The sequence below is a fragment of the Mercurialis annua genome, linkage group LG7, assembly GCF_937616625.2.
Source record: "Mercurialis annua linkage group LG7, ddMerAnnu1.2, whole genome shotgun sequence".
NCBI lineage: Eukaryota > Viridiplantae > Streptophyta > Magnoliopsida > Malpighiales > Euphorbiaceae > Mercurialis > Mercurialis annua.
The window spans coordinates 15,284,497-15,297,513 of record NC_065576.1 but is presented as its reverse complement, the minus strand read 5'-3'; the positions used below and the strand labels follow the sequence as shown (position 1 = coordinate 15,297,513).

At 34.6% G+C, this 13,017-nt stretch overlaps 2 protein-coding genes and 1 long non-coding RNA gene across 3 annotated transcripts; all 3 read left to right on the top strand.

Annotated features, from left to right (window-relative positions):
• Positions 1-4,871: 4,871 nt before the first annotated feature.
• On the top strand, positions 4,872-7,413 carry LOC126656337 (uncharacterized). Its single transcript, XR_007633202.2, has 3 exons — positions 4,872-5,023; positions 6,092-6,177; positions 7,075-7,413. It is a non-coding gene; the product is annotated as an uncharacterized LOC126656337 (long non-coding RNA).
• A 1,952-nt stretch (positions 7,414-9,365) lies between these two features.
• LOC126656890 (uncharacterized) lies at positions 9,366-11,515 on the top strand. Its single transcript, XM_050351514.1, has 6 exons — positions 9,366-9,691; positions 9,784-10,342; positions 10,447-10,665; positions 10,783-10,973; positions 11,079-11,278; positions 11,382-11,515. The coding sequence occupies exons 1-6, from the start codon at positions 9,366-9,368 to the stop codon at positions 11,513-11,515; spliced, it is 1,629 nt and encodes a 542-aa protein (XP_050207471.1).
• Positions 11,516-11,991: 476 nt separating this feature from the next.
• On the top strand, positions 11,992-12,554 carry LOC126656889 (uncharacterized). The gene is made up of 2 exons (XM_050351513.1): positions 11,992-12,082; positions 12,169-12,554. The coding sequence occupies exons 1-2, from the start codon at positions 11,992-11,994 to the stop codon at positions 12,552-12,554; spliced, it is 477 nt and encodes a 158-aa protein (XP_050207470.1).
• The last annotated feature ends 463 nt before the right edge of the window (positions 12,555-13,017 follow it).

Genomic DNA, 13,017 nt, shown 5'->3' with positions numbered 1-13,017 from the left:
TTATACTTTTAGTTATATTTGTTTTAATATATTTATGAATATTTATTTTTTTACTGATTTGTTTTTCATTTTTTATTTTTTTAAAGAAAAATGATACAAAAGAGCATGTTGAATTTACTGAATTTGATGAGGAAGCTGATATTCAAAATATTGTACAAATTGAGAAGAATTCTCATGATGGTTTAGCTGATATGAGCAATGAGAAGGTAAAATTTATATTTAATAATATTATAAACTGTTGTATTCTCTTGTATTCATATATATAAACTGTTTAAAATTTATTTTATCTATCTTTTTTTTCCATTTTATTAGTAGAATGATGAAACTAATCAAGTTGAGGTTGATATTAATGTCTCTAATACTCATGAGGAAGACAATAAACCTATGAGATTGGTATTGTCAAGGTAAGAAATTTATAAACTGTTCTAATAATTTGTATACTTAAATTTAAACTATTTGAAACTTGGCTAAACGATTTGCTATGTTTTTTTTAGCATGACAATGATGAAACTACTCATGATGCTAGTGATGTTAATTTTCCTAGTACTTATAAGAAATAAATTGATTCTATTACTCATGAGATGAGTGGTGAGATGGTAAGAATTTATATATCTTTTTGGTACATTTTATTGTTGTTTTAAAAAAATGTTTTAAATTTTTTTATTTTATTTTTGATTTATGCAAGATTAATGATCAAACTAAAGCTATTGGTGTTGTAAATGAGAGTACTGTTGATGTGGCTCTAGAAAAAGAGAATGATCAAACTGATGCTATTGGTGTTAAAAATGAGAGTACTGTTGATGTGGCTCTGGAAAAAGAGAATGATCAAACTGATTCTCTTGGTGTTGTTAATGAGAGTACTGTTGATGCGGCTCTAGATAAAAAGAATGTTTTAGAGTTACAATAGTTATTCTTAATTTCTTTATAAACTGTTATAAATTGTTATACATACTGTTATATACTCTTATAAACTGTGTTATTTTTGTTGTTGTATTCTAAGGGTGATAATGCGTTGGAAAAACCTCTTCCTGCTACATCTTCTTTTCTGGACAATATTGATGGAAAGTACATTGATGCTGCTATAACTGCAGCTGAATTGAAAAAATTAGTTGATACAACATTATTTGTACCTAAAAGGGTATATTCTGTAAGTTTTTGTTTGAATATGCCAATATTTATTTTATTAATATTTTTTGTGTTTAAATTTTGTAGGTTACAAAATATCAACGCAAGAGAAAGGTTAATCCTTCAAGTGTGCTGAAATATGCATTCAAATGTTTTGATACACCTGAAAAAATTAAGAATATGGGCCATCTATTTAGAGATCATTGTCCACTAACTGTTGAAAATGTTGGAGAGAAGCCTAATCCTGACTGGGAGGCGAAGTTCTACAATTGGGTGGAGATTGACATCATTGGTTTGCGTAAAGGGAAAAAAGAAATGGTAATCCATTATTATTATTACATTTTTCATTTTATTTTATTTAACAGCTTTTAATATTTTTTATTATTTTTACAGCAATGAATTGTTTAAATTGAAATTAAGAAAGTTAGTTCCAACTATGTCTCTTGGTGGCGAATGCGTTTCAAAAAGGATTTCTATTACAAGCTATCTGAAGATGGTTGTTATTTGGAGTCTGATATAAGTGTCTTTAATTGATTTGAAACTATTTTATATTTATATACTATTATAAATTGTTATATTCTCTAATAGATTGTGTTATAAACTGTTATAACTATGTTAGACATTTTTTATTCTATTAATTTTCTGCCTATTTTTCTATAGCATATTGATATTCTCTTTGGATATCTGCGGAAGAAATGTTCTATATTACGGAATGTCTATATTGCCCTTGGCATCGCCTTTGACGCATTTGTCAAGGAACATATAAATCTTTGTTGGAGGGCAAGGAAATAGGGGATTGGATGTATCATAACACTATGTTTAATATAATTCTAGGACATGAAGGATGTTATCCAATCGCTTGGGGTGATGTGAAGAACGGTGTTTTTGCTGTTCATTTAAAGGTTGATGGAAAGGAACAAGATCATTTTATTCTGGCGAGAATTGACATTGACCACCGTTGCTTCTACGTCTACAATTCCTTATCATCTGATTTCTACAATTGTATTGCTATGGCAGTGGTGCGTGGTTATGCAACAGTTTTACCTTTCTTCATAGAAGAGGTTGGATTTTATGATCGGAATGATATTTATTTTAATTCTGAAGCTTATGTCGGTAAGGGGCGTACTGAACCTTTCCGTGTTACTCTTGTTGTGAATTTGCCTCAACAAAGTAAAGGGTGTATTTTTTAACTGTTTTCATTTGTATTATTTAACAATTAAGTTTTTTTATTTTTTCATTTTTTAGAGATTGTGGAGTTTTCATCACAAGTTTTGCTGAATATCTTATCGAGGGACGAGATATTCGTGATGATTCAGTGAAGTTTGAAAATATTGATTCTTACCGGAGAAGATATGCTACAAATTTATACATGTATGGTTTGTGGAAGAATTTTAGTGGTTATGTGTCTGAGTAGTTAATTTTAGAATACTACGGCTGCAATGGTTTTGTTCGTTGAACTATTGTTTTTAGTTTTATGACAATATCTAATTTTCATATTTTTGTATTGTTCAATTTTGTATTTTTCTATCTGTTATTACATTTGACAATTTTAGTAAACATTTATTTCTAAACTGTATGCAACTGTTATATAAACATTTATATTTCATTTTAAACTGACTTATATACTGTTATATTAATTTTGATACTGTAATAGTTTCCATTTTGATTTGTTCTATAAATTTTTGGATTTTTTATGAGAAAATGCAAGTTTTATATGTTTTTGAAACGATATGAAATTGTTTTATATAATGTTATATACAGTTTGCAACTGTTATAAAAATTCTATTATATAAAGAAACTGATTGTTACTATTTTCAAAGCTATTATGTAACTTGTCTTACAATGAATTCAATGAGAAAAAAATATTTAAAACTGTTCAAAACTATTAAAAAATATAAATAAGAATTGTATCAATTTTTTTGGATGATTTCTACATGTCTTCTTATCATGGCCATATATTCCACATCTTCTACATCTGTTTTTGCTTGACTTTTCATTTGGTCATTTGATCCTTCTTTTTCTCGGTTTACCTGCCTTTACCTTTCTTTTGGATGTTAGAATGTCACGACCCAAATAATTGAGCCGCGACCGGCGCTAGGGAATGAAAGTAATAGCTCCAAATCCCGTAGTAAGCCTAGAACCACTATATATTTTTCGCAAATAAAATATTATATATAAACATCTTCAGAAAACATCTTTAGATAATATAATTATATAAATTAAAATATCATGTTTCTTTCCTGAAAACGTTTACAAAATGTTTCGTAGAAACCAGGGTATTACCAAGCAATATCTCATCCAACACCGCCCTGTTTCTAGTCATAATCACAACCAATTCCACTCATGGCAATTGATATCGAAATTAAACGGATAAAACACCTTTTATTAACAAACATCATCTATTAACCGCATCAGAGTTTACAATAAAAATTCCGTTTGAAATCAAAACATTACCCTTATACTGATACCTACTAACTACTACAGTTCTATAGGAACTCGTACTTTGTGTAAGCCAGGCGACTTATGACACAAGGGCGATGGTCTTTCTGATCTGACTCCGGTCACCTGAAAGATACAACAGTGAGGGGTCAGTATTTGGGGAAATATTGAGTGAGTTTGCATATTACTAATGGTATTATAAAAACATAACATCGCATGCTCAAAACATATATAAATCGATACATGACATAAGAAGATAATATAATATTCTCAACCTATAGATCTGATCGAAACCCTAGACTTAAATTCCTAACTTTTCATGTTCGTATCGTAATCGTATCAAATCATTTAAATCCAAGTGGTCCGGTCCCGGGATAGTTCAACCGAATTCAACCGCGACCAATCACTAATCTCAAGTCGTGGGTCCCGAGATAATTCAACCGAGTTAAACCCACTAGATACGGGTCCCGAGATAATTCAACCGAGTTCAACCTCGTATCTATCATTCATATTCCACCCTCCATATTCGATATCATATGCGCAATTCATAATCTCAATGACAATCCAGATCCGCTAGAATAGGATGTGCGATGATCGAAGTGACAAGTTTACGATGTAAGAAAATGGTAAGATCTTTACAAGAAAAAGAATTATAGCAAAATTCGAGGACAAATTTTTATAAGGGGGGAAGAATATAATACCCCGTACGTCTGGCGTTGCCTAAGTAGGCCACGTGTCCGATTTAAAATAACGAAGCTGCTAGAATAGGTTGATATTGAAATTCAAAGAAGAAAATTCAATATTTATCATGCCTAAATAGTTTGACGGGACTAAAGAAAATCGTAAGCAAAACTGGAATTTAAAATAAGTTAAAGTCCCCAAAAAATTAGAAAATAGAATTTTTTAAATATATTATTGACGGGAATTGGAATTTAAGTTACTAATATCGATTATTTGGATATTGATATTTGCCAAATGAAAAAAAAGGACGAAAAAGTTGGAAAAGGTGCATTTTAGCTCAAAATGGAATTTGGGCGTTTTTCGCCGAAAATTGCTAAAATAAACGATCAGAAATAGAAATATGAGATCTAAGTTGATATTATTTATTTGAAAATAAATAATATGAAATTTGTTAAGTCCGAATGATTAAGTGATCGACGGACTAAATTGGACGAAAGAAAAGTTACAAATCAAAGCGTGAGGAAGTGGTAAACTTAAGGATCAAATTGGACATTTTCCAAACCATGTTTATCACATATATGTGATAATATTTCTGGAATATTCATTTTATTACAGCAACAAAAGAATATAGAGAGAGGGAGTTCTTCTTTCTTAAGAAGAGAAAATCATGCCAAAATTAAAAAATTCATATCTTCTTCGTTTTAGCTCCGATTGGGGCGATTCTTGCGGCCACGGAACGAGGAGGAGGAGCTCTACTGATCTCGACCTATTAATGAAGGTATGGAGCACGAATTCTGATTAGGTTTTGAGCTGTGAATTTCGGGATTTTTGAGTATTAATGGTGTTAATGATTTTGATGAAGTAAATGATGATTATGGCTTGTAATTGGTTAGTATAGGCTGAATTAATGATTGTTATTATGAGCTATGAGGTTTGTGTTATGGATGGAAATTTGGATTTGTTAGGGTTTGGTTTATGTGTGTTATAGGGCTTGAAGAAACGAGTGGTTGGCCGGAGGCGTTTAACGTCGAACTCGCTACACCACCGTACCGAAGCACGGTGGAGTTGTGATTGCAGCGGCTATGGTACGTTGCACCATAGCTGAAGCAGCCCCTCCCCAAGACAAAACAGGGGAGGGCAGCGAGTAGAGGAAGGGGCTGAAGCCACCCCTTCCCTGAGGCCCGTTCATGCTTAGTTTCGCATTGAACGCAAAGATACGAAGTTGGAAATCGGGGTAGCGTAAAAACAGTTTTAAAAATATGTATCGTTAGACTAAATTGTATCGTATAAAAATGGTAGAGTATGGCATGATAAGGGGCTGTTATAAATGATAAAATGATAAGGAAAACCGAGTTACGGAATTAGCATTTTAAGTTTAGAGCGTAAACTATACCGTTGACGTTTTGCAGAAACTGTCCTGTAAAACAGCGATATTGCAAGGGCAATATCTCAAAGTATATAAATCCAAATTACGTTCCGTTTATTGGTACGGAAACTTAAGGATGTTTTCTATAAATGTCTAAGTATAAGTTTCTGCTAGTTCGGCCTCTAAGTGGCTCAACTAAATCAGAATATTTTGTCGCGCATAGCAGTTTTGAAATTTAGGACAGCCCTAAATTATTAACTTCGGGGCCAAATTCCGACACTTTCGGGTGCTAATCTCAGTCTGAGACCTAAATGAAAGTTGTAGGCGACGTTCTGAACTTTAAGAACGTAAATTTTTTTAGGGGCCGGACGGTTTTAAGTAAACGGTTTCAATGGCCGAAGTTGGCTAGAAACCTAGTTTTGGATTAACTAATTATAGTTAGATTGATAATTGATTCAAGCTATTATCGACTTTGCGTAGACTTGACGAGGCGACTACCAATGGAACCCGGAACTTATAAAACGCGACATCGCTAAGCTATTATCGAAGGTTATGGATAGCAAGCGGTGAGTATATTTTACTCACTCTTATTATCGTATTAAAAACTATTATATATATATATATATATATATATATATATATATATATATATATATATATTATCATTATTAAATGCATCGCATTAGTTGTTTGAGTTGAATTGTTTGATTTGGATTGTTGGTGTATGATTGAATTATATTCAACTTGTTTGTTTATGGATTGAACTACATTGTATTGGATTGACTTGTTTGATATATGAATTGTATTACTCTGCTTATGACTTGTCGATTATTTGCGAATGTGAGTTTGTATATGATCCGAAGAAACGAGCTACCTATTGGGCGTCAATAGGCCGTGTGATCACCGGAGTTTATGAAAGTCTAGATATTCGTACATAGATACGTTTGATATGAGCTCATTAAATGTTGATCATATTTATAATTATGAAATGGAATATGTTTGGGTATCGGAAAGGAGGATTATAATTGTGGCAGATACGAGGTAACTCGGTCGAACTATCTCGGGACCCGTATCTGGTGGGTAACTCGGTCGAACTATCTCGGGACCCACAACTTGGGATTAAGTAGTGGCATGATGTAACTCGGTTGAACTATCTCGGGACTATGCCACGTGGTAGCGGGTAACTCGGTCGAACTATCTCGGGACCCGGCCACTCGGACGATATGATTCGAATATGATACGGATTAGGAGAGGTTAAGGAGTTTAAGATTAAGGTTTCGATCGGATTAAATACTTGTCTTAAGTGAATTGTTTGCAATCGCTGTGATTGTATATGTTGGAATGGTTTGAAAATGTGATTGTATATATACATATTTTAAAAAATGTTTTAAATGCGATGCTTATTTTGATAATATGGTAAGTAAAGTATAACTCACTCAGCTTAATAGCTGACCCCCAAATAGTGTGTTTTTCAGGTACCTAGATTCTAGACGTGGCTAGAAGTTCGTCTTTAACCGGAAGTTCCTTTGGCTATGTACAGCCCCGACTTCCGTAGATGCTGCAGTAGTATGGTGTCTGACCAGTGTCGTGGCCTATTACAACAGTGAAATTTTGTATGGTTTATAGTTGATGTCTGTTGTGTATATGAGGTCTGGCTACAATAGTTATCACGGAGGTAAATTCCCGTGATGTAATTTTGACATAGTGGTTTATGCCGGGCTAATACGTTCATGATACGGAAACGATAAGTCCGAGCACGTTGTATGGTTTTACCACTGTATATAAATGTATCTTTGTTTAAATGCTGTGTTTGTAAAGTTATTGTATGATTATTTATTGCGAAAATTTTTTAGGCAAAATTCAGGCTTGCTACGGGTTTTGGAACCAAAATTTCCATTCCCTAGCGCCGGTCGCGGCCCTCGAGAAATCGGGTCGTGACAAAAATAGCGCTTGAAAGTGTAGGAAACTAAGTCGGAAGTTACAAGCTTGGAACAGAAGTAATTAAAAAAAAGTTCTTTTTTCTAGGCACACGTTAGTATCCTCTGAAATTCTAACATACGCCTTCTAGCAATGGCTAAGAAAAGAACAAAGAAAACAAAAAATCAATCGAATTCTCCATCATCGAAGGAGGAATCTATTGTTGTTTGTGATCCAAAACCAAACGATACTGATTTTGCTGGTTTCTCTGTAGCTTGTGATAAGGTTGTGGAAAATGATGACGCTGCAAATGTAGATCTGGATATTCTTGAAGTGGAAACTAGTATTCAGAGAGAAGAAAAGGGTACTACATCGGATAAGTTGTTTAATAAACCATGGACAAATCTCTTTAGCTCTAATCGAACTAAAAGAGAAGGTTGTGAACTGAGGTATGTTCCTCCCTCTGTCAAAGATGGTAACACTATTGTTCACTTTCACTCTAATGAAGTTAATTTTGAAGTCGATCGCTGGAAAAATGCTATTGTGGGTTCTATGATTGGTCTACACCCTAATATTTTCAAGATCCAGAGTTTTGCAAACAACAAATGGAACAAGATAGGGCTCCTATCTGTCCAGTAATTGAATGATAGTTTTTTCTTGTTTAATTTCCAAAATGAGGAAGGGAAATTAGCAGCACTAAATGAAAACCCTCTCAGTTTTGACCATAGATTCTTCCTCCTCCAACCTTGGAGACCTAGAGTGGTTTTGGATGCTACAACTTTTCAGAAGCTGCCTGTCTGGATCTAGCTTATGAATTTGCCTTTTGAATTTTAGTCATCAAATATGCTAAGTAAAATTGCTAGTGCCATCTGTAGACCCCTCTACACTGACAAATGCACCTTTAATAGATCTAAACTCAGTTTTGCTCGTATTTTGGTTGATGTTGAAATTAATCAAGTGCTCCCAAAGTATGTGAATATCATGGATGAAATAGGTTCTGTGTTTGAGCAACCAATTGTGTATGAATTGGTCACTCTTCCTTTTCCTGCAAGGTGAAGAAGAAAGAAGAGAAGATTTGGGTTCCAAAGTCAAAAGCTGAAACAGTGAAGTCTATAAAGGTTGTTCCTATTGCTCCAACTGAGGCTGATTCTATTGTTCAAGCTGAGTCTGTAGAGGATGCTCCTATTGGTCCTCAAGGCATTCTCCCCTTGGCTAATTCTGTGAGCTCTTCTATGAGGTCTATTGTACCTTTAAGTTCAAGCCCTACTGATTCGTGGACTGAGGTTGTTACTAAGAAGAAGAACAGTGTTCAGGAAATTAAGCAGGTTATCCCTAGTGTGGATATAGCTCCTAAGAGAGAAAATCTTAAGAACAAAGGTGTTATTGGTGAGGGTAGAAGGGAACTGAAGTTTGCTGAACCCCCTGATAGGGGATGATAGGGACATGGAATATTAGGGGTCTAAACGACCCTATAAAGCAATCAGAGGTTAAGACTCTGATTTTTAATAAGAGGTTGTTTGCGATTGATGTCTTGGAAACCAGGGTACGTCCAGGAAATTTTGATAAAGTTTGGAGGAATTTCAAATTACCAAGTTGGTCTATTATAACTAATAATCAATATTCTGATTTAGGTAAAATCTGGATAGTGTTTAATCCAGTTGTTATTTAGATTTTTGTTCTCTTTTGTTCTGATCAGGTTGTGCACTGTGGTGTCTCCTTGGAGAATAATTGCTTTAATTGGTCAGTCGTTTATGGAGCAAATGATGAGCATACTTAGAGATTTCTGTGGAACGATATCTGCAGGATTAGTCATCAGAACCCTATAGCTTGGATTGTAATGGGAGATTTCAATGCTATTATCAACTCTGGGAAAAAAATTGGTGGTGTAGATAATTTTGAGCAGAGTGGAGAAGATTTTCTGTGTTGTTTGAATGATTGCAATCTTAATGAATTAAAAAAGTATGGTTGTGAATATACTTGGACCAACAATCAATTTGGTGAGGCCCGTATTTGGAGAAAATTAGATAGAGCTCTAGTTAACCTGGAATGGCTTGATTTATTTGGTGACTCTGATTATACTGCATTAAGTGCTGGGGTTTCAGATCATTCTCCGCTTATTGTCACTATTAACAGAACCACTAATAAAGGTGCCAAGCCTTTTAAGTTCTTTAATATGTGGATGGATGATTAGCTGTTTATGGGTATATTGAGAGAGGTTTGGAGTTGTAGTATTCAGGGGTGTGCAATGTTCTCAGTTACTCAGAAATTAAAGAAGTTAAAATACAGCTAAAGGAGTTAAATCTCTCTCGTTTTTCTGATCTCTCTATCAAGGTCAAAAGCTGGAAGATCCTTCTTGAAGATACTCAGATGAATCTCCAAAAAGATCCTATTAATGAAGAGCTGCTTTTAGAGGAAAGGGATATTTCTATCCATTACAGGAAGCTGTTGTTTACTGAAGAGAAGTTTCTTAAGCAAAAATCCAGAATTAATTGGATTAACTTGAGAGATAACAACAACAAGTTTTTCTACAACTCTGTAAAAGTTAGAAGAAGCAGGAATAAAATTACTAAGTTGTATACTGCAGATGGCAATCTGTTATCTACTCAGTCAGAGATCAGCGAGGCTATGGTGGAGTATTATAAGAATCTTGTGGGTGTTCCCGCTATTAATAGGAGACATCTAAATCCAAAAATTATTGATTGTGGCTTAAAGCTAGATGATGGTAACATTGATTCTCTTATTACCCCTATTTCTCCTGCTGAAGTCAAAGCAGCCATGTTCTCTATTCATGGGGAAAAGCGCTTGGTCCTGATGGTTATTCAAGTCTCTTTTTTTTCAGATGAATTGGTCTATGGTTGGCCCTGAGGTAACTATTGCAGTTCAGGAATTTTTTTATTTCTGGTAAAATTCTTTTACAGATAAATGCTACTTCTCTTTCCATTATCCCTAAGACTGCTTCTCCCAATAGTTTGAATGATTATCGCCCCATTGCATGTTGTAATGCTTTGATGAAATTCATTACTAAAGTCATTACTAATAGACTCAGTAAGTGTGTTGGATCAATTTCCAATCACTGTCAATGTGCTTTTATTCCTAGTAGAAGAATCATTGATAATGTCTTATTAGCCCACGAGCTTGTGCATGACTACTATTGAGATAAAGGGCATGCCTGTTGTGCTATGAAAGTGGACCTTAGGAAAACCTATGATTCAGTAGAATGAGATTTCTTAAAAGAAGTTTTACTAGGTCTGCAGTTCCCTAGGAAATTTATCCATTGGATTATGCTATGTGTTAAAACCCCAGCTTACTCTGTTGCTATTAATGGTTCCTTATATGGATATTTCAAAGGTGGAAGGGGGTTGAGACAAGGGGATCCCCTGTCCCCGATTTTATTTGTTCTGGTTATGGATTATCTGTCTAGATATATGGTCTTTATCAGTAGAAGGCATAGCTTTAAATTTCACAAAGGGTGAAAAGATCTCAGACTAAATCACCTTTACTTCGCTGATGACCTATTCCTGTTTTTCCATGGAGATGTGTCTTATTCTAGTTGCATGAAAGAGAGCTTAGTGCATTTTCAGGAAGTCTCTGGGCTGAATGTTAACAATGATAAGAGTTCTATATTCTTCTACAACATTCCAAATCAGACCAAGAAGCTCATTTTAAATGTTATGGGGTTTATAGAAGGCCATCTTCCAGTAAAGTATCTTGGTATGCCTCTTGTGGCCAGAAGGTTAACTAAAGCTGACAGTCAGGTTCTTATTCAGAGAATCTCTAATCGCATAACCTCTTGGAACTTTAAGTTTTTGTCGTATGCAAGCAGACTTCAGCTTGTAAATTCTGTGTTGCTCAGTCTGCACTCTTATTGGTGCCAGATCTTCATTCTTCCTAAAGCTGTTATCCAAGAAATTGAGAAAATCTGCAGGTGTTTTCTCTGGAGAGGTAATGTTAATGGCAGAAAGTTTGGAGGTATTTCCTGGAAAGTAGTGTGCAGTCATAAGAAGTCTGGTGGTCTGGGTATAAAAATATGGAGGTGTGGAACATAGCTGCCATCCTTAAGCAGGTGTGGTTTCTCCTCACTGATAAATGCTCCTTATGGCCTCTCTGGGTAATAAAAAATAAGCTTAAGAAGCTTAGCTATTGGGGTATAACCAAACCGTATAATGCATCATGGAGTTGGAGACATATGATTAAGATTAGAAGCTTAGCCAAAGATTTATTTGACTATAATGTTGGTAATGGCAGGAATACTTCCTTTTGGTTTGACCCTCGGATCAATGGGAAATCTCTGCTTGACCTATTTCCTGGTATTGATGTTGTGGATTCAGATGTCTCAAAATACTCTAAAGTCTCTGATATTTATAGAAATGGGCACTGGAACCTTCCTGATGCGATGGATGAAGCCACTTTATAGGCTTGGGACTTCTTAGAGAATAACTGTGCATTAAATACGAATGAGGAAGATGACGTCTAGTTCAAGTTTAACAGTAACAAGAAGTTCTCCATTAAAGCTGCTTGTGATGCTTTGTTTCCTGTCAACCCTACTGTCCCTTGGTATGGATTGATCTGGAAATCCCCAATCATCCTTAGACACAGCTTCACTACTTGGATGGCTCTTTGTAATGGTCTTACTACAAAAGACAAGTTGTTTAAATTGGGGAAGACTGATAATTATACTTGTGTTCTTTGCAACTCTTGTGGAGAATCAGTTAGCCATCTCTTCTTTGATTGTTCTTTTTCTAGTGCCATTTGGAAGAAAGTTCTTACTGCTTGTGGTATCAATAGAAGCCCTTTAAGATGGAGTAGGGAAATTAGCTGGTTCTCCAGGAAATATGGAGGTAAAAATGTCAGTAACAAAGTAAGGCGTATTGCTTTTTGTTCCACTGTTTACAGCAAATGGCAAGACAGGTTCAAGGTCGTTTTTGAGGGTATAAGTCCTAGTCATGATAGTGTCTTTAACAAAGTTAGATTTTCTATCCTTTATAAATTCAAGTTTAGGGCTATAGGAGCAATTCCTGAGTGTTGATTGTAATTGCTGCCTAGTTTTATTGGTTGTAATCAGTTGTGATTTCTTAATTAAAGCTCTTTTGGTTTATTAACCAAAAAAAAAAACTAAGTCGGAAGTTTGTTCCCAAAAGCTGATTTTCAGAACAACTCAAACTATCCTTTAAGGGCTGCTGTTTGGGCCTCAAAACAGCACCCGTAAAACAGTTGCGCTCCGAAACAAATTTGATATTCTTATACTTCACAATCATGTCTACAACTTTCGATAAGACCTCGACTAGTTTTGATGTCTCGATAATCCGTAATGATTTCTCAAAATTGACCCTTTAATTAAGTTAAAACAGTTTTCTAACTTTCTTATTTTTCATTCAACTTTGAACTTTGATAACTTTCAATCCGACTTAACAGTCCTATGATTAATTTATCCAAAATTATTCTACACAACTTCATCTACATTTATCAATCATTTTCGAGTTAAAATTATT

Coding starts and splice junctions, on each gene's coding strand:
- LOC126656890 (XM_050351514.1), top strand. CDS start 9,366: ATGGGAGATTTCAATGCTATTATCAACTCTGGGAAAAAAATTGGTGGT. Junction 10,343..10,446: donor AAAAGCGCTTGGTCCTGATG/GTTATTCAAGTC, acceptor ATTCTTTTACAG/ATAAATGCTACTTCTCTTTC. Junction 11,279..11,381: donor AAGGTTAACTAAAGCTGACA/GTCAGGTTCTTA, acceptor TGTGTTGCTCAG/TCTGCACTCTTATTGGTGCC.
- LOC126656889 (XM_050351513.1), top strand. CDS start 11,992: ATGACGTCTAGTTCAAGTTTAACAGTAACAAGAAGTTCTCCATTAAAG. Junction 12,083..12,168: donor GTCAACCCTACTGTCCCTTG/GTATGGATTGAT, acceptor TTACTACAAAAG/ACAAGTTGTTTAAATTGGGG.